The sequence below is a fragment of the Schistocerca gregaria genome, chromosome 3 (genome assembly GCF_023897955.1).
Source record: "Schistocerca gregaria isolate iqSchGreg1 chromosome 3, iqSchGreg1.2, whole genome shotgun sequence".
NCBI classification, from domain to species: domain Eukaryota; kingdom Metazoa; phylum Arthropoda; class Insecta; order Orthoptera; family Acrididae; genus Schistocerca; species Schistocerca gregaria.
The window spans coordinates 268,722,626-268,743,617 of NC_064922.1; the positions used below are offsets into that span (position 1 = coordinate 268,722,626).

Below are 20,992 nucleotides of genomic sequence, written 5' to 3' on the forward strand. Positions count from 1 at the left end.
AAAAAAGATTCAGACTAAAGATTTCCAATATACTTACTTCCACAGGCCTCTTCTCATCATCATCTTTGACAACCATAACATCATCATCGTCCTTCTTAACTAATGTTTGTGAAAGGGTAGCGCCTGGTTCTTCCTTTACTTTAATTTCAGAGCTGAGAGTGGCATCTTGCTGTTCTGAGCTTTTTTCTGCTTCTGTGTCATCACGGACGACCCCTGATGGGGCTCCTGTTTCTACATCCATTTTGCGCTCCTCTGGAACACCATTTGATCCAGTGGAATCTGGCTCCATTTTTACTTCTCCCAAGTTTTCAACTGGAGCTGGCACACCAGCAGGTTCTGGCTTGTCAACAGAAGGACTTGTCCTTTCAGGATCATCCGTAGATGGTTTTTGGTCTGCTGTTAAGGGAAGCTCATCTTTCTTCTCGTTGTCTTCTTTGGTGGTACTCAAGTCCTTATCCTTATCTTCACGCCCAGACAGATCTTCTGCCTGAAATGGTATTTCAAATTTTCATATACATGTAACAAATGTTACTAAGCAACATTTTTAATTGGGTACATACTGTGGCCCCTAGATGATCAACAAAACTGTGCCATATTTGCTGATGCTCAGTAATATAGACTAGATAGGAGCGAATGACACGTTGCTCCATAATATTGAAAGCATCAAAAACTTTGGGGATATACTGCACTACCTGGAAATATTGTGCCACCTGTGGGCAGTACTGACAATGTCCTTGAGAGTCTCTCACATGTGACACAGACCAAGGAGTTAGGTTAGGTTTTTTGTCAAGTGGAAAAGGAGTTCAAAACAATTATTATTGGAGTGCATCGAAATGTATAAACCACTACTGGTAGGAGAAACCACATATGGATCAGCTGTATTTTATTTTACATTGTTTATCAAAACGTGGATTTCCTACAGAAACATTTATATTTTGTCCCACATTCAGGGGACAAGTAAGAAACATTAGCTGACGCATTAATAAATTAACTAAGGCAATGTGATTATGCAGGGGTCACTCATATTACAATGCAAACAATGTGGCTAAGCAGCCTTATTTTACCATTTGTTGCAACAAATTTACACCTTCCTCTTTGCAGGAAAAATTAAGTATTTCAGTCTCAGTAGAACAAACATGCTGGTCAGGGAGTAATGATGTCTGCCATAGTCCAAATATAAACTGCGCAGAAATAGTATCAGCTTTGGAAGTTATTTATAATGATGAAACTCAAAAGGTTCCTTTCAGATGCAAAAAAATTGGAATGCTGAAAACTGTGATAATGACAACTTTTTGGTCAGCAATACTGAACACATCTAACGCTACAAAAAAAAAATTGTTGCAAAGTGTTGATACAGATACTGGGACTGTGATAATGTTGTACAATTCTTTACTTGAATACGTCCGAGAAAATAGTTCGAGCTTGAATACTACTTTTGAAGCACGGAAAGGTTTCCAGGTGAATACATTTTTAGTTACAACAGAGAGACTGCCCGATTTGGAGAAATGAAAAAAACTCTTTGGAAGAGTTTTACAGCAATTTTGAGTTCCAAAGAAATTTTTCTGGACGAGATGACACCTATTCAGATGTGCTAGAAAACTGCAACAGTGTTACAAAGACAACTTTGAAGAATTTTTGAGGTATGAGGTGATTCATTTTAAAGCATACATGAAGAGCAACCAATTTTCCATAGAGTTCTCTTTCTCACTCCTCAAAAGATTTGATAATTATTTGTGGCCATCGATGTCACAGGATAGAGTCATTGGTCTTGCTGTCCTCTCCATAAATCCTGACAGACCACAGTCTATTAAAATTTGACTGACGAATTTGAAAGAACACCATAAACAGTTTTGTCCGACTTGATTTTGGTGAGTTCAATACGCATGTATTTACTACTTATTTGCAGCACTCGTGGTACTCAGTTACATACAGATGTAAGTTAATTGGTGGTACATGTATGATGAAACAAGGAGCGGAAGTATCTTTCCCTGCCGAGGAGCAGCAAATAGCTAAACATGCCCCTGTGCCATATGCGAGACCATTTAGATATGAGTACAATGTCAAATTGGAAAAAAGAAGTTGACCTGTTCCTGTTTAAAGGGACCATCCAGGTCAGAATCCCCCGCAAATACAAGTTCAGTGTGTTAACCACTGAGTCACCTCACTTGGTAGGTGTCACAGTAAAGCTCCATTTCAGAATGTGCTTTTGTTGGACCAAGCACACACTTCTCCTAGCTAGGATTTAATTTTAAGCATGAAGGAAGACAATAGGGAATGTTGTGAGCAATTTAACAGGGGAACAGAGGCCTAGACCATGGTCCACCACAGCGTGCAAAATTTCATGCAGGCACAATGTTCTGCATTCACGGAGTCTACGACTCACCCAGTCTCACTTCCACTTGTCATGTGTGTGCTTCGTCGGTCCTTCTCAGAACTACTCATTACAGCACAACATTTCATTTAACAGTGTGATGGGTTACTGTTCTCAACTGAATTAACTGAAGTACTTAGACAGACTCATAAGTGGACATTCATAAAAATGTATCCGAACTTTACATTGACAAGTATAATGTGCGAAAGTTCTACTTGCTGGGGAAAAGGGGTTGGATCAAAGAGGTACTGAAAAGAATCATAAGCTTGTTAACTTCTCTCTTATCAGAAGCCAGGAGAGTAAGGCAAAGGAAACTGAAGGCAGGAATTTTCTGCGAGGTGAAAGGAGTGGGTCATTCAAAATCCAACACTGAATAGCTAGTTACCTTATCATCTTGACTATTTAGCGTCGGTGCTGGGCTTGGAGCTGCACTGGTAGCTGGAGTAGCACTTGTGCTAGTTGTGGTACTTCTTGGTGTTTCACTGCTCTCCTTCACAGGGTCCACAGGTTTTCGTATAAGTTCAGGCATACTGTAGTAACCGTTTATGTGCTCAAATTCCTGTACCTGTCACAGAATGAGACACTCATAATATAAATTTACTGAATAGAGGATTAATATTAACTATAAATCTCTTCTTGATTTGTACCTTTTTGCGAATGAGTGACATCACCCCTATTCTTGTTAACACATGCTGCCGACTAAGCCCCTCCCGGGGAACGCCATCAGCAAATGTTTCAGCATTATCAGCACCAGGTTCACACAAATGGCGCATGAAGAGAGAAACATAAGCTTTGAAGTTCTTCTCTGACTTGCCACGCAAGTCGCGCACCAACCTGCCAAGAAACCTTCGGGAATAAAACAGCATTCATACTTTACAAACACACAGATATATCTGAATGTGACTACATGTTCATGGTGATAATAACTGGCATGCTCTAAAAGAACTATTAATATTTTTTCAACTTAAAATCAACATATGTTACCCGAGAGCCACAGGTAATTATCAGTATGCTGTTTCAGGGTTTAAGATCCTGACAATTAACCACACAAGATGATTTTGTTTCATGTATGTATTAAAATGAATGAAGTTAGCAATACAGATTTTCTACAGAGTTTATTGAATTTTTGTACTTCATCTGCTACTGCAAAATGTCACAGCACATTTTATTATTAATTTGTATGGTGTTGTGAATATTTTTCATTGCAGACCAATTGCATGTTGTAGTTATTTTGTGAACTGCCATTTGAAATTAACTAATATACTACGGAATATCCACACAATTGAGGAACAATAACATAAACACAGATATACAATATCTAAATTATGATACATATTCTTAAATAGCTGACGACATTAAAAAGCTACAGAAAACTGAACTATAAAAGACTATTTTAAAAATACAAAATGTTGCTAGCAAACCAGTGAAACATTAATATCAAACTTTCCAATCAAAATTCTTTGCTGAAAATTGATGTGAAGATGCTGGAACAGGAATGTCACAGAGTTGTATGTTAAATGTGTTATAGGAAGTACACAAGTGCTACAGCAATGTAGTGACAAATAGTGTTCCTCTATCCCTCTTGCACTGTTGATGTTTTAGTCTTTTGTGTTTGCAGAAAACTCTTTCAATATGAACTAAAAAGGCAATAGGCCCGCCTGTCCTCTTTATATTGCCAACAATTAAAACGATTTTCCTGCATATGAATAATAGTCATTTTGCTTTTGTTCACCACCTGTGATAGGTATCCATAAATGAATTTTAGCACCACTGTGTCCTGCGATCTTACACTTCACAACTCTCACTACAAATCACTGCTGTTTGAACTATTTAGTTCCACATTAATACAAAATCTTTGTAATCACCCTAATTCAACATAACAACATGGTTGTTTAACTCAAATGTCCTACTATGATGGGAGTTTAAATACAATGCGATGGAAGGCCAATGTCACCTATAAAATCTCAAATATGTAATACTTCTAGGACTACCATCTACGATTAGCTGTAGTAACTTCTGAACAGGCTGCCTTCTTACCAAAACTTGAAATTTAATAGTTTTCTACCAAGTATGATCATCAGCCTTTTTATGCTAAGTGCTAAGCTCTCATCCAAGAGTGAATGGCATGGATGCCTAGTAGGAAAGCAAATTGATACTCTATGGTTGTTTTCAGATGCCTTCCTGAAATACAGCATAATCTCAGTTTTACGTTCCCAGAATTAATGTATTCCCAGCATTTAAGACATTTTTTACCGCCCACGTCAAATTTCCTATGCCCACAATGTTAATTTTCACCTGATTTTGTGTCAACATATTTATAATTTTCCCGCCATTTATGCATCACAAAAAACTGTTTGCAGAGATAAAATGACACTGGCATAATGTTGGCCATACAGTAGTGTTTACAAATATTATGCAGTTAAGTTTTTTGACACTAGGCGTTCTACTCAGCGGATTTGAACTGATAAAAGTTGGAACAAATCATGCCACATCTCTCGCTGCTGCCAAGCTCTACTTCGTGTTATGGCTGATGAGAGTAACTAGGTTCGTTCAAATGAAAATATCATGACCAACCACAACCGTTTCCAACTGTCTCTATGGCGCAAAAACAGTTTCGTGATTGTTGTCAGCATCACGACACCTTTGTCGAACCATATTTAGTGTGTTTCGACATATGGCCACTTGTAGTGCTAGTTGACACCGGGATTCATCACTTTTCATTGCTGAAATGTTTTTAGTTTTAACACAGCGCTGGTTATGACTTTTATTCATGCTGAACAAAACATGTTTTGAGAATTTATTCTTGTTATCAAGAGCAGTATTTATGTATATATTTTTTGTGATGTTACACAATCAATCAGTGTGTGTGTGTGTGTGTGTGTGTGTGTGTGTGTGTGTGTGTGTGTGTGTGTGTGTGTGTGTGTGTGTGAGTTTGTTGGGGGGGGGGGGGGGGGGGGAGGGTGTCCTACATAACCGATAAGGCACAGTACCTGATAACCTCAAATAGACAACTAAAGTGCAAGAGATGCAGAATAACACATATTCAAACACCATACAAACTACTTATATACACATATGCGCACTTGACAATGAGAAAAAATTCTCGAAATGCGTCGTGCTAAGCATGAAAAAATACTTAAGTAGTGCAGTATTTCTTTATTTAAATACTGAAGGACACCTGCAGGCTTTCAAAGACATCGATTATGACATACAAAACGAGTCAAACATTCTTACTCCCCAGACAGTCGTCAGTTCCAGTTACATCAGTGGTTTTTATTAGCTAATAAAACTACATTAGACAATAAAGAAGTCCCTGACAAGTCTTTTGATGCCTGTTACGTACAAATATCATACATTAAGTGCAAGGGGATATCCTATACAAAACTGTTACAGCTTAAAATGTTATTTTCCACATTTTACGTTTTCCTGCATTTTACACCTTTTTTAAGTCCCTTGAAAAGTGTGAAAGTGGGGTTTCACTGTATAAAAGTTATTTCCTGTTGGTGAAATTACATCTGAGTCATGCCTCATCTGTCAGGACGAGGGCTGATATTCACGAAAGATGTGCATGCACTAGTTGTGGAGTTCCAATGTTTGGAAGATAATGAAGCACTTCAAGGAAACTGATTTCATGATATATAGAGAAGATATTTAGCGATCACAGGCCCTGCAGACCACGTGCTGCTTCCAGAAACTGCCTCCATTCCTTCCTGTTTTGTGCCCCTGTTTCCTCCAGGTGTCTTCAATTCCCAAGGCTGCTAGGTCCTTCGCTCCTTCGCCAGGTCGTTCATCCAGCGCTGCCTTTGTCATCAAATGGGGCATTTGTTGTTTAGTTTCCCCGCTAGTGCCATCTTTGCCTGTCTTCCATCTGGCATACAGGCTACAGGTCCCACCCATTGTATTATTTTGCTCTTTATCTTCTGTAGGATAGTCAGTTGTCGCATCAGAAAGTAGATTCCCTAATTTTTCCTCCTCCTCCATTCTTCGCTATCTAAAAATTTGTCCCCATATCTTCCTCATTACTCTTCTTTCAAATATTAATAGTTTTTCCCTTTCTAGCTTAGTCATGCTCCATGTTTCTGAACTGTACATTACTGCTGGGCATATCACTGTGTTGTCGATTTTCATATTAGTGTTCACTAAGATCAATTTAGAGCCAAGTGTCTGTCTGAGGGAATGCATACATTTAATTCCCACTGCTATTCTTCCCTTTATGTCCATTTTTATGTTGTTGTCCATGGTAACCCAAGATCCCAAGTATTTGAACTGGTCTACTCTCTTGAACCTCTTGTCATCTATCTCAAGAAATTCTTCCTGCTCTTGCCTTCTTCTTAATTCCATGAACTCAGTTTTGTTTCTATTCACTTTGAGCCCAACCTTCTACACATAATTGTCCATTTTCTAGTACATTTATTTCAACTTGTGCTTTGATTCACTTAGTAGTACTATGTCATCTGCATATACCAGACAACTGAAGTTACCATCCATCGCTGCTCCAGCCCACTTCTGTTGCCTACTCACTTATTATTTTCTCTAAGATGACATTGAGCAGAACACATGAGAGAGCATACCCTTGTCTGAGGCCTGTCTCAATCTCGAATGTTTCTGATGTGGCTCCTCGGAAACATACTGCTACCTTTGACTCTTCCATACAAGCTTGCACCATTCTCACTAGATTCTCAGGGATTCTGAAATCACACATTGCATTGTATAGAGTATTCATGTGGATGCTGTCAGATGCACCATTGAAAATCGAAGAACAGGTTGTAGATATCTTTATCATATTCCCAATGTTTTTCAAACAATTGTCTTGGTGTGAAAACGTGATCTATTGTCCAATCAGTTTGGTCGAAAGCCAGCTTGGTACTCCTGCAAGTTGTTCTCTATGAATTGTTGCTATTTTCTAAGGATAATGATGGACAGCACCTTATGCACTGCATTCAACATGCTGATTCCTCTGTAGTTACCGCATTCCATTTTGCTTCCCTTCTTGTATATTGGGCATATTATAGCAAATTTCCATTCTTTTGGCAGTGTCTCCTCCTCTTATATCAACTGAATCAGTTAATATAACTAAGTGTAAGCTCTCATCTCCCTTCTTGATTAATTCTGATGTTATTCTGTCCTCCACTGGAGCTTTGTTGTTTCTGAGTCCTTTGATTGTGATCTTCACTAACTTCCCATTCTTCTTCATCTTTCCTTTCCTCCATAGTGTTTGCAGGTAATATCTCATTTTGGTCTGGGCGATCATATCATGATATGATATCTAATGTGCACTATATTGGTGTGGTGGGAGCTTGAACTGATTTTGTCCAATATGTGTAGAAGGCACAAATAGCTATGAATCATGACTCATTTTAGCAGCGATGACAGCATGGAGGCCATTCTCAATCAAAGGGTGGAAGCACAGCTTGTTCATTCCTAGAACTAATCACAGTCTTCTGGTTTGGACTCGAGGTGAGAGATTAAACCAGAGGGTCAGACAGTTCTGGATGAAATTTATGACACTCTTCACCAAATGTATTAGGCATGCACCATACACAGAGGAAGTGGTTATTCTAATAGAGAGTATGCCCTGCACATGTAGGTTTTCAGATTAGGAGACTCTTCCATAGGCATGATAGCCAACTGTGATTAACACTTTGAGAGAAGAGTGTTAATTATGTTCATTATAGAGAGGAACACACAGCCTCACATGGCAGAAAGAGAAAATGTTAACCTGGTATTTGAAACATATACGGTGAAGTCATAGTAATTGTATCACTCACTGAATGTAGTAACGCCCGCATACTAATAGAATAAAAAAGATGTCTGAATCAAGGAACAAGTATCAGTGAAATCTTCAAACAGGATGCATCAGATTCTATGGTGAGGTCATATTTGTTGCTGTGAAGAGTCATCTCTAACAAACACATTACCAATTCTGAATGCAAATTTAATTTGAAATAAGGCAAATATTAAGGTGGATAAAACTCAGTTGCTTTTACAGGCCATCAGCATCATGTGCCATAGTGATGAGATGCCTCACATGCGAACTGAGAAAAATGTAGAGCGTAAATTTCCTGGTCATGGTATAATAAAAAGTACAGACTGAAAAAAAATTCGCATTTCACAAAATGTGTGAAATAAAATGTGAATTCTGCCTCAAAATGCGAAAACATGTAATTACTTAATAGAAACTATTTTGTAGCGAACTATATCCACAAGAGCTATTTTATCAAGAGAAGTTGAAATAGGTTTATTTTCTGCATATAAATATCGAAAACTTAGTTGAGTGGTCTATTTGAGATATAAATGCTGCGTAGTAGAAGAATTAAAAATATATATATAAAATAAAAAATAATAATGTATTTGTTCGTTAGCTAAAGCTCAAGCTCAAAAGGTGGTATAATAAAGGCACTATTAATGTGGAAAATTAGGTGGTGGTATTTCGAACTGTGTTTGCATCAAATACCACTATAGGTCAGACCTGAACTATGTCATTAGCAACAACACTCTGCTAACATTAACAAGCTACTGTGCGCTAATTGTTCTCGAGTACTTTGCATTGCACGTTGCTTGTTTTCTTTTCTTATTTTGAAACAAGCAAAGTAACTAATCACGGTCCATCTCTTATTTCTATTACACGCGCGCGCGCGCACACACGACCACCATCTCTGGCAACTAAGGCTGGACTCAACATCTCCTCAATATGATGAGATGATTAGCTATCTATTCTTTTTCTGTTCAGTTCTGGTTTAACCCTTGGCAACACTGGCTATTACTACGAGCCCTGGCTTCCATTAGTATGAAAGTTTTATATGTTTTACAGTAAAACAGGCACTTCTCCAGTTTCAATAGACTGCTACCATTTTATTTAACTAGAGTGCAACTTTCAAGTATTCAGAAAGAGTTATTACCTTTTTCGAAGTATGGACTGAACATTCAAATATTTAGTTTACTTTTCTTATACTCACCACTGAGAATTGAAAGCATCCTGTGGTGGCATGCCATAACGCATTATCGCATTCAAGAATGCTTTACGCTGCCGGGCATTGAAACCTAATACCTGTTCAAAATAAAGGAATTTGATCAGTAGGACTCACTTCTTACACAATAGTGGTAATTCAGTTGTAAATACTAGTTTCTGCACAGGTACTGCTGACTGAATAATTGATTTCTAACATGAGTTTATGACATTTCTGAAAGAATTAATTCCCATCAATATTTATGCCAATTCCTATGACATAAAATAAATATACTATTTGGTGGTGGTGGTGGTGGGGGGGGGGGGGGGGGTTGGTCACGTATATACCTCAATGTTTCCACCAACACGAGCAAGAAGTGGCGGTAGTGGTCTGTCACGCTCCTCTTTCCTTTCTGGTCGCCTACGACTACGGCGACTGGCATCTGTAAATTAGAAATTTAAGAAATTGCTTATTGATATAGAAATAAAGCACTAAAACTGGAAAATAAATAAATAAACAATACCAAGAACTACTTACATATAACAAACTCTTAGATATCAATTATAATCTGTTTCTGAAGGTCTGATAATGTTTTTGTCTGTGATCTGCAGCTTTGTTTACTAATAGATATGTGATATGGCTATGGAAGAAAACAACTTACCATCATTCTTCTCATCAAAGTCATCATCTTCTTTATCATCATCTGAAACAGAAAAACATTTAGTGAAATATAGCCTGCAATGTGAGGAGTGAGAGCCAACAGAAATGCGGCAGCACACATTTTAAAGCACCACACAAATAATATTGCTCAAATCTATATGGTAACTTTATATTGTCTCACTAAGAGGTACTAATGTTCTCTTTAGTAATAAAGTTCACCCTAACATTAAACCATACATTTTAATTGATGATGATAGCTATCCCATCTAAATTTAAATGACCTTGAAACATATAGATTTCACAAAAACAATTTACTGCAAATTTCAAGAAGACGTCATTGTCAGTTGGACAACGTTTTTAGCCTTGCTCATTGGCTCATCAATTTATCTCTGTAGCTCTGCCATTTTAATTTTTTGAAACAAAGGTCATAATTTATCTAATGTGATTTACTGTGATGGAAACTTTAAATTCTTTGCCCTACTCTGTCAACGAGTTCTTAAATTCGAATTAGGTGTTACACTGAGAAATGGGATATCATTTAATTTTTCTAACTTGCCAGCTGCAGCCTAGTAAATATCAGTGTTGGAGGGAGAAACCAGTATCAAAGGCAAACAAACTTCTCAGTGGCCAAACTCTAGGAACAATAAATTAATGAGAATTCATTTCTATTAGACTGCATGCACCTATTAAAAGGTAAGCAATTTATAACGTTTGTTCCAGAAAATTTCTGATATGCTCAAAGTTATCTTTAATTTTTCATATCGCTATATGTCTTCACTTTGCGCGCACAATACACACATAAATTCTGCACTAGATATTCTTATCAGCAAGCACTATATTTGTGCACTACAGATAAAGATATGATTACTACTGAGAGTATAATGACAAAACTGGACACTGCTAAAATCTGAATTTTAGGAAAGGGTCACTTGTATCTAAAGATGTACTTTACTGCTTACTGAAATATAAAACATTTCAAATTTTATGCGGCTATGGGTGTTACATTGTTATGATTCTCTTAATAATCAAACTCTTAAAATACTCGAGAAAATCTACATCGACTGATTCCTGGAAAAAGATTTTAAAAAGGCACCAGACACAATTAACCTCTTGATGATGCAGCAGATCTGCTCTCTGCATTCTGTGCTGAGCCCAGCTATGTTGTCACTGTACTGCTTGTCTAATGCTGCTATGAAATACTTATCCTATTTTAAGGAAAACATTTCTTTGGAAAAAAATTGATGTGTAAACATCTTACAGCCTGAGACATTTGTTCAATAAAGGACTGCATTTCTTTGTGTTATTCATCATAGTAATTGAACTGGATCAAATAAAATAAAGCCTTGCATAAAATTTTAAATAGTTTGCAGAGGAAAAAAACTGCATTGTGTATACTATGCATATGGTTGCTTATAGCTCCTACAATGTTGTGTACAAAATGAGGAAGTTCACAGAAGTCACCAAATTCCTGTAAATTCCAGGGATGAGAGCGATGAGCTCTGATTCCACGTTCGCAGATGTGTTTCATTGGATTCATATCTGGTAAGTGAAGGGGGGCATATCAATTAGAACTCGCCACTGCAATAATCTAACCTCTCCATCCCACTCCTGGATTTTTGACAGTGCGTTATCATGTTGAAAAAGGTTACTGCCATCAGGAAACATGATCATCATGAAGGAGTGTATGTGGTCTGCAATCAGTGTACAATACTCCTTGGCTGTCATGGGGCCTTCCACGAACTGCACTGGACCCATGGATGCCCACCTGAATGTTCCTCAGAGCATAATGGGGCTGTTGCCATCTTGTCTTTGCCCCATAGCACAGGTGTCAAGGAGTTGTTCTCCTGGAAGATGATGAATTCGTACCTTCCCATCAGCATGAATAAGAAGGTATCAGAATTCATCAGACTATGCAGCACTCTGCCACTGTTCAGTGCTGATGATCATGTGACCATTTCAGTTGTAATTGCTAATGTGTTAGTAACACTGGCACATGCATGGGTTGTTGGCTGTGGAGGCCAGTCATTAGGAGTGTTTGATACACTGTGTGTCCACACACACTTTTATTCACCCAGCAGTTTTAAGTCTGATGTTAGTTCCACCACAGTTCACCACCTATCCTGTTTTACCAATTTGTCAAGTCTACAATGTCTAGCAATTTTAATAAGAGGTGGCTGTCTAACACCATGATGTTTGGACTTGGTTTCACCACGAGTTGACTCGTCACAGCACTCCTCGGACACCTGACAAGTTGTGCAGTTTCCAAAACACTCTTGTCAAGCCTCCAGGCTATTACAATCTGTCCTCGGTCAAACTCGGATGGATTGTGCACCTTCCCTACTGTACACACAGACAGCAGTCTCACCGACGCTATATGCACTGTGTGTGTGTCTGACAAGTATTAATTCCTTACCAGGTGACACTGCTATTTACTGGACAAGTTTATATTGATAGTAGGTTGGTATTAACAGCGTTCTGGCTGATCAGTGCATAAATAATATAAAACTTTTTTTATTTGCTGAGATATGGAATTAAGTTATCCACAGCACTGAGAGGGTAGGAGAACGGGACACACAAATGCGTTTCTAGTGCTTAAGGAAAGCCCAGAAGCCGTGTTTAACCATGTCCACAAGCACCATTCAAGCGGTGGCATGTTGCGAGTTATGCTGTGCACGGCAGTCAAAAGGTCAAGTGCAGCAAAGCACAGAATAATGGCAAGAAATACCAGAATGTTACAATTACTGTAATTTTACAGTAGCTCAGTATAGAAGTTAACAAAATGAAATGTAATAAGTATTGCTGTGTAGGATTTATTTATGAACTTACACAAACTCTTAATTGGTGCCTTAATTATATTGGTACAGAATTCACACTTCCACAGAGCAAAATCATCACAGTCCTTATTAAATGTATTAGGCCACTGAAAAGAGCATGCCTGTGGTATCTTCAGCACTTACTTAACTTGTCTACAGCTTTACTTCCACACTACAAAAAGGAAATCTCACGTCAGCAATACATCTTTTCATTTTCTGCCACCTTCTTAGGTATTAAAAAATGTTACTGATGACTGACAAACAATTTTGTTGTGAACGTAAGTTTTGTCTCTGTAAATACAATTTTGATAGAATATGGGACTTGTGTATTTGAAGGGAGGAAGATAAGGATTTAATGTCTTCTTGGTGAAAAAGTATTTGCAGAATATGCACAAATTCCAACTGGTCAGGGATGAAAATGAAAAAATCAGCCACTGCACCAGCAGGAACATTAAACAATTTGCAGAAGACAAACTGTCAATAAGAATAACTGCTGCATATATTTGGGGCAAAACAGACATTATATTGACCACTCTTTCCTGGCTGAAACACTTACAGTCATGCACATTCTACTGTTTTTTAAGATAAAAGGTTTTGATACAACCAACAGTTGCCAATTTGTAGGATGGTTCAGCAAGTGTCAGACTTTGGTACAAGGAATGGGACAGTTATCCGAGTATGGCATTTGTGTCACATGAACTATATGGTTTTCGAGACAGTCCTCTAACATTCAGTGTTTCTTTTCACTGAGGGCTTCGCCTAAGTGGCCAGCCAGGTAGCGGCCACTAGACTCGGACTCAGTTTTGATTCGACTGTTAAAGTGTACATACGTCTTACTTTGTTTACTTCATCTGTGACTTACATGTATTGTCTCATCCTTGAAATATATTTGTTCAACTTGACGTTATAACAATTGGCGATGAGGCAGTGAATTTTTCTTTTTCATCATTGACCCACAGGTTTCCAATGCTACTTTAGAGCAACTACTGCAAGGTCTCATTGAACAGCAAATGCTGCTCACAATTGCGATTCGTGATTTCGTTGCGGCATCAAATGTAGAGCGTCTCTCGTTGTCGTCTCTTCCTCCTTTTCCTCCTTATGACGAGACGGCAGAAGACTGGTCTGATTACGAAAAACGTCTTCGGCAGCACTTCTTGGCATTTCATGTCGCTGATGAACAAAGATGTAAGTCTCTGTTCCTTTCATGGATTTCACCTCAAATGTATTGGTTGTTGTCGCAATTGGCTCCTTTGAAAGATCCTGCGTTTTTGTCCTTTGCTGAAATGTGCTCCCTTCTGTCCATATATTTTCAAAAGCATACGCATTGGCGGCCTCACGTGTTGCCTTTTATCGTTGTCAAAAACAACCGAATCAGCACTTGGGCTGCTGAACTTCACAGCCTCAGTCGAAAGTGTCAATTTGTTACTGACGTTCACAAAGAATCCTACGCCAATTCCATGGTACAGGATGCTATTATCTGGTCGGCTCCTGACAAAGAAGTTAGGCAACGTGCTCTTCAGTTGGCACATCCGACTCTAGATGAAGTCCTGTCCATCGCTCAGTCTTTTGAAATTTCTCGCACCCCTGGAGCGCAAATAGAGGCAGGGGGTGACGTCGGGGACGTACAACCTCTGTGCGCTGTTGATGAAGCGTGTGGCCTGCCCCGCCGGCCGACGTGGCCACAGTACGCTCCCAAGCGCAGCCTCAGCCTAACCATAAACTAACCTCTAAGAAACTGCAGCAAATCCCACGGCAACTTCCTTCATGTCTGCGGTTTTTTACAAAACATTCACGAGAGAACTGTTCCCGACGTTGGGCCATGTGTCAAAAATGCAAAAAGAAGGGTCATGTGTCATCCGTTTGCAAATCCGACCGCATGCATACCTGATGTTACATGCACATGACGCTGATTCTGCTTCTGTGTTGTCTGTCAATTGTACTTCTTCCCTTTCAGGGAAGTTATTCCTCACTGTACAAATACTTGGTCAGGATGTTTGCATGAAGGTGGATACTGATTCTGCTGCCACTACCCTCAATTTTCAGACATATATTCAGTTGGGTTCTCCAATCCTGTCACCTGTCACTAGGCAATTACGGACTTACAATAAACAGATGATTTCTCTCTTGGGACAATTTGATGCTGAGGTATCTTACAAATCTGTCGTTCGCACTGTTCCCATATTTGTGGTCGACCATAGTAATACGGAGAATCTTTTTGGTTTCGATGCCTTTCGCATTTTTGGGTTCTCCATAGATGACTCGTCAATATCATCTCTGATGCTATTCCTTATGCTCAATTGGATTCCTTGTCTACGACATTTTCGTCCCTTTTTTCTCCTAGGTTAGGCTGTGCAAACGACTTTGAAGCTTATATCACGCTCAAACCCATTGCTCGGCCTAAGTTTTTTCAGGCTCGACCCATTCCTGTGGCCCTTCATGATCGGGTAAAATGGATCGTCTCACTGCTTCAGTGGTCTTGCTTCCTGTCACTTCCAGTGAGTGGTCCTCTCCTGTCGTCGTTGCTAAGCCCAATGGTGATATTCGTCTGTGTGGCGATTTCAAAAGCCACTGTAAATGCTCAATGCCTCGACCTGAAGAATTGTTCACTAAGCTTGCTGGAGGCCAGTATTTTTCTAAACTTGACGTGTCAGAAGCTTATCATCAACTTCCTCTCGACGCGGCTTCCCAGCAGTTTCTGGTCCTTAACACGCCTTTCAGCCTGTATCAATACCAAGAATTGCCATTTGGGGGTTGCCAGCGCCCCTGCTCTCTTTCAGCGATTCTTCCCTGTGTGTATAAATTACTTTGACGACATTGTTGTCACTGGCTCCACCACTGCAGAACATCTTCAGAATCTCCGCACACTTCTTGTCTTGCAGACTGCTGGTCTTAAGTCTAATCTTCAGAAATCAAAATTTTTGCAGGCATCTATCACGTACTTGGCGTTTCAACTCTCTCGGGATGGTATTTGTCCGCTTCAGCAAACTGTCGCAGCGATTGATGCCCTTCCTTGCCCTATGTCTGTTAAGGAACTGCAGGCTTTCTTGGGGAAAATAGCATACTATCACAGGTTTTTACTGTCTGCTTCAGTGGCTCAGCTGTTGCATCGCCTGTTGCATAAAAATGTGCCTTTTCACTGGTCCACATCATGCGCTGCGGCTCTCCAGAAATTGAAGACTATGCTGAAATAGGCCCCGTGCATGGCTACTTATCGACCGAGCCCACATCTTGTTCTTGCCATGGACACCTCTCAATATGGGGTTGGTGCAGTCCTTGCACGCCGTTTTTCTGACAATTCTGAACAACCCATTGCTTATGCCTCCAAAATGCTCACAGATGCCCAACAAAAGTATTCTCAAATTGAAAAAGAAGCTTTGGCCATTATTTATGCTCTTCATAAATTTGGCATTTTTCTCTATGGATCCAAATTTCATCACAAACGACTTGCTTCCTTGTTTCATCCATCAACGTCCCTTCCCTACAAGGCTGCACACCGCCTCCAGCATTGGGCTCTTTACCTGTGTCGTTTCAATTATGAGATTCATTTCCAGCCGACGGCTCAACATGCGAATGCTTATGCACTGTCTCGCCTTCCCATGGGTCCTGATCTGGCATTCGATAGGGACAAACTTTTGTGTTTCCACCTGGATGTTGCCGAGCAGTGGGTTCCCCATCACTGGGGACCGGCTAGCGCCTGCTACGGGTTCTGATCCTACCCTCTCCCAGGTTTTACGCTGTATTCAAAAGGGTTGGCCAGATTGTCCGTCGGCCGCTAAGACTTCTGATCTGTTGTGGAACTACTATGCTTTGCGTTACCGCCTCACGGCTAGGGATGGTGTTATCCTCCTTTCCACCGACAATGCTTCGTCACGTGTTGTGGTACCTGCATCTTTGCATCCTCCGGTCTTGCGCCTCCTTCACCAAGGGCACTGGGGTGTGTCTCGCACAAAATCTCTGGCGCGCCGTCATGTGTACTGGCCTGGCATCGACTCTGAAATCGCACACATGGTTGCTGCCTGTGACCCTTGTGCGTCACAGGCCGCTGCCCCGAAGTCATCTTTGTCACCGTGGCCTTCGCCTGAGAAGCCCTGGGAGCGTATTCATGCTGACTTCACAGGACCTTTCTCAGGTACTTATTGGCTTCTCTTTATTGGCGCCTACTCTAACTTTCTTTTCATTGTCTGTTGGACGTCGCATACCACCGCGGCCACCACAAATGCTCTAGCTCCCCTTTCCCCTTTGGAAGGCCTTTCCTCTACTCTTGTTACTGATAATGGTCCAAAATTTGCCTCTTCCGATTTTGTGGATTTTTGTGCCTGTCACGGCGTTATGCACGTCACGGCCCCTCCGTTCCATCCACAGTCAAACGGTGAGGCTAAATGTCTGGTCTTCACATTTAAAGCTCAGATGAGGAAACTCCTGACTTCTTCTTCTGCTGCTGCTGATGTGCTACTCCAATTTCTCCTTCTTACTGTTCCACCCCCATGGGCGACCACAGCCTGGCTGAGCTCTGACATGGCCGACAGCCCCGCACCTACTTCATCTTCTGCGGCCTTCCACCTCATGGCCACAGGTGCCTTCGCTTGGCCGGTTCATCGCCGGCGATCTTTTACGGATACGGGGATATGGCAGGCGGCCAAAATGGAGTCCTGGCTGCATCTTACGACACCGTGGCTGACACCTGTATGAAATCCAGACGGACACGGGTGTTGCAGTGTGTCATTCGGACCAGCTTCGGCCTTGTGTGCCGGCAACCCCTGTTCCGGATGCCGCTACACCACCTTCGGCTCTACCTGACGCTCAGGATCCTGGAATCTCTCATTACTCACAATGCAGTCCTCTCACCATAATCTAGGTGCCAGCACAAGAACTGACGCCAACAGGAGATGTGTCCATGCAGGAACCAGATGACCATCATCTGTCGGAGCAACTCTACTCGCCTCCTTCACCTATGGACGTGGACACATCGCCCAAGTCTCCTGTTATAACAACGGGACTTGTCGCAATGGGCAGATTGGTGCATGGGGCTCCAGCAGATTCGACCCCCAAGTCTCCTGTCATTTCGACCCGTTATCATCGGGGACACTTCCAACCATACGGGAAGCCGCCGCCTCAAGACTTCATGGCCAGTCAAACACCACCTATGGATGTTCGCAATCTACAGGCCACCTCCATCAAGACATGTGCAAAAACTTCAAAGGGAGAAAAGTGTTGTGACTCGCCGCTCTTTTAAAGTGCCGCCACGAAGTTACGCACATCCTCTACATGCAGCGCTGTCTGCCAGCCAGGCAGCAGCAGCAGCGCCACCTAAGCGGCCAACCAGCCAGCGGCCGCTAGACTCGGACTCAGTTCTGATTAGACTGTGTACACACGTGTTACTTTGTTTACTTGATCTGTGACTTACATGTATTGTGTCGTCCTTGAAATATATTTGTTCAACTTGACTTTATAGCACTGTGACATATGTCTAGTGCTGTCATTTTGCACTATTGTTCTCAAAATCCTGTCAGTGTCTCAAAGACATACACATATCATCAAGTTACTATTTTGCTGCCTATCTTTCCCACATTCTATATGGCAAAAGCAGGTAGCACATTGTGCTGTGTGCAACAAACTTAATTTGTACAATGTACTATGTCATAACAGCCATAGCATGTGAATGACATGTTAACCTCTCTCAAATAAACTGTGTTCCATGTAAGAGATGTTCAAGTTAATTTGAAAATCATTTGCACAGCACACAGTTTTCTTTGTGTAAGTAAACTATTAAGGTCAATTAATCTGTAGCACAAAATCTCAGTGTGCCAGGTACTTCGATTTCTGTACACTCACCAGATGGAGCAGAGAAGTCAGAGTTATAGTCCGAGAGATTTTCTTGCCATGTAGCATCGTCACGTCCTTCAACAGTACCATCATTGTAATTAACCTGAAAGGATACAATTTCATAATTCATTATTTGTATGTTTACACTAAAAGTTAAAGAGCCTGCAAAACAGCATGGTGGTGGTATCTGGGGGGGCTTCTACAAGACTCCTTAGCCATTACCAGTAGCTTCACATTAAACCGTCTTCCATAGTTTTTGGCAATCAACACAAAGACAATTTCTTCTCCTGCTTTTTTACTACAAGGTGGTTACACATTAAACAAAATACCCTGCATTTTAAACCCATGTGTGAAATTTTAAGGCATATGGATGAACAATAAACTGAAGTGGCACCACAACTTAAATAAGGAAAAGCTCAGTTTTGCTTGATTTGCATCATTATGTTGACCTACAGACAGAATTGCTAACATATTTTTGTGTCAGTACTGTCCTATAGCATAAGCTCCTGCACTCATGCACCTTGGTGAGCAAAGCATTTCTTCTACCGAAGTGTGTGGTAAGATTATTGTCCAAAGTCATTAACTGAGCACCTTACAGAAATCTCTTGAGGCATCATGGTGGCATTCTCACTCATCTATCAATACATATACTCCCTGATGGTTATTAATAAGGGTGAATTTAGAGTGAACTGTTGAATACACACTTTTAATTCTAGATGTGAAAATAACCCTATGACTTATCTTAGAAGTTAGATTAAGGAAGGGCAAACCTACGTTTCTAGCAATTGTAGACTTAGAGAAAGCTTTTGACAATGTTGACTGGAATACTCTCTTTCAAATTCTGAAGGTGGCAGGGGTAAAATACAGGGAGCGAAAGACTATTTGCAATTTGTACAGAAACCAAATGGCAGTTATAAGAGTCGAGGGACATGAAAGGGAAGCAGTGGTTGGGAAGGGAGTGAGACAGGGTTGTAGCCTCTCCCCGATGTTATTCAATCTGTATATTGAGCAAGCAGTAAAGGAAACAAAAGAAAAATTTGGAGTAGGTATTAAAATCCATGGAGAAGAAATAAAAACTTTGAGGTTTGCTGATGACATCGCAATTCTGTCAGAGACAGCAAAGGACTCTGAAGAGCAGTTGAACGGAATGTATAGTATTTTGAAAGGAGGATATAAGATGAACATCAACAAGAGCAAAACGAGGATAATGTAATGTAGTCGAATAAAGTCGGGTGACGCTGAGGGCGTTAGATTAGGAAATGAGACACTTAAAGTAGTAAAGGAGTTTTGCTTTTTTGGGGAGCAAAATAACTGATGATGGTCGAAGTAGAGAGGATATAAAATGTAGACTGGCAATGGCAAGGAAAGTGTTTCTGAAGAAGAGAAATTTGTTAACATCGAGTATAGATTTAAGTGTCAGGAAGTCATTTCTGAAAGTATTTGTATGGAGTGTAGCCATGTATGGAAGTGAAACATGGACGATAAATAGTTTGGACAAGAAGAGAATAGAAGCTTTCGAAATGTGGTGCTACAGAAGAATGCTGAAGATTAGATGGATAGATCACATAACTAATGAGGAGGTATGGAATAGGATTGGGGAGAAGAGACGTTTGTGGCACAACTTGACCAGAAGAAGGGATCGGTTGGTAGGACATGTTCTGAGGCATCAAGGGATCACCAATTTAGTATTGGAGGGCTGCGTAGAGGGTAACAATCGTAGATGGAGACTGAGAGATGACTACACTAAGTAGATTTAGGAGGATGTGGGTTGCAGTGGGTTCTGGGAGATGAAGCAGCTTGCACAGGATGGAGTAGCATGGAGAGCTGCATCAAACCAGTCTCAGGACTGAAGACAACAGCAGCAAAAACAACAACAACATCGAATATGCAATGCTCTCTAGGGTTCAGAATGGAATTCCGTATGATGGTGAAAAAACCTTAATACAAGGGTTGAATGAAAGGTAATGCCCCCACCTTTGTTAACTAGGTTTGGATGGGAATCTTTTAATAAATGAAATGCAGAAATAATTCTTAGAATGTGATCTTTAATTACCAATGTTCAGTTTTCCACATAATCACCAGCTAACTGGATATATTTCTGCCAACGATGAATAAGTTTTCTGAAGAAGTCGACACACTTTCTGCAACAACAGTCTCATAGTTCTCTCAATGTCTTCATCAAAAGCATAATGATATCACCACAGATCGTCTTTCATTATTGGGAACAGATGGAAGTCAGATGGTGCTAAATCTGGACTGTATGGAGGATGCCATACAGTGGTGAGATTCAGTCTCTGAAGTTCTTATGTGGTGGCATGTGAAGAGAGGGGTTTGCCAAGCAAAGCAATGTGTCCCACACGTTCTTGTGAAATGCCAAT

General features: G+C 40.5%; 1 protein-coding gene across 8 annotated transcripts in view; it reads right to left on the reverse strand.

Moving 5' to 3' along the window:
• Window positions 1–20,992, reverse strand: part of LOC126353943 (chromodomain-helicase-DNA-binding protein Mi-2 homolog) — a 357,465-nt gene that overhangs the window by 24,637 nt on the left and 311,836 nt on the right. For 4 of the 8 annotated variants that reach the window (XR_007565244.1, XR_007565243.1, XM_050003226.1 and 1 more), the window contains exons 26-32: window positions 18,624–18,717; window positions 9,980–10,021; window positions 9,666–9,760; window positions 9,328–9,419; window positions 3,019–3,217; window positions 2,757–2,936; window positions 38–487 (exon numbers count right to left, since the gene is read on the reverse strand). Coding sequence is in view for 5 of the 8 variants with exons in the window: in XM_050003226.1 (XP_049859183.1) it covers window positions 38–487; window positions 2,757–2,936; window positions 3,019–3,217; window positions 9,328–9,419; window positions 9,666–9,760; window positions 9,980–10,021; window positions 18,624–18,717 (1,152 nt within the window). In the remaining 3 variants the exon portion in view is untranslated. The remainder of the gene's footprint in view (window positions 1–37; window positions 488–2,756; window positions 2,937–3,018; window positions 3,218–9,327; window positions 9,420–9,665; window positions 9,761–9,979; window positions 10,022–18,623; window positions 18,718–20,992) is intronic. The other 4 variants (XR_007565245.1, XM_050003229.1, XM_050003228.1 and 1 more) reach the window with 1 other exon arrangement.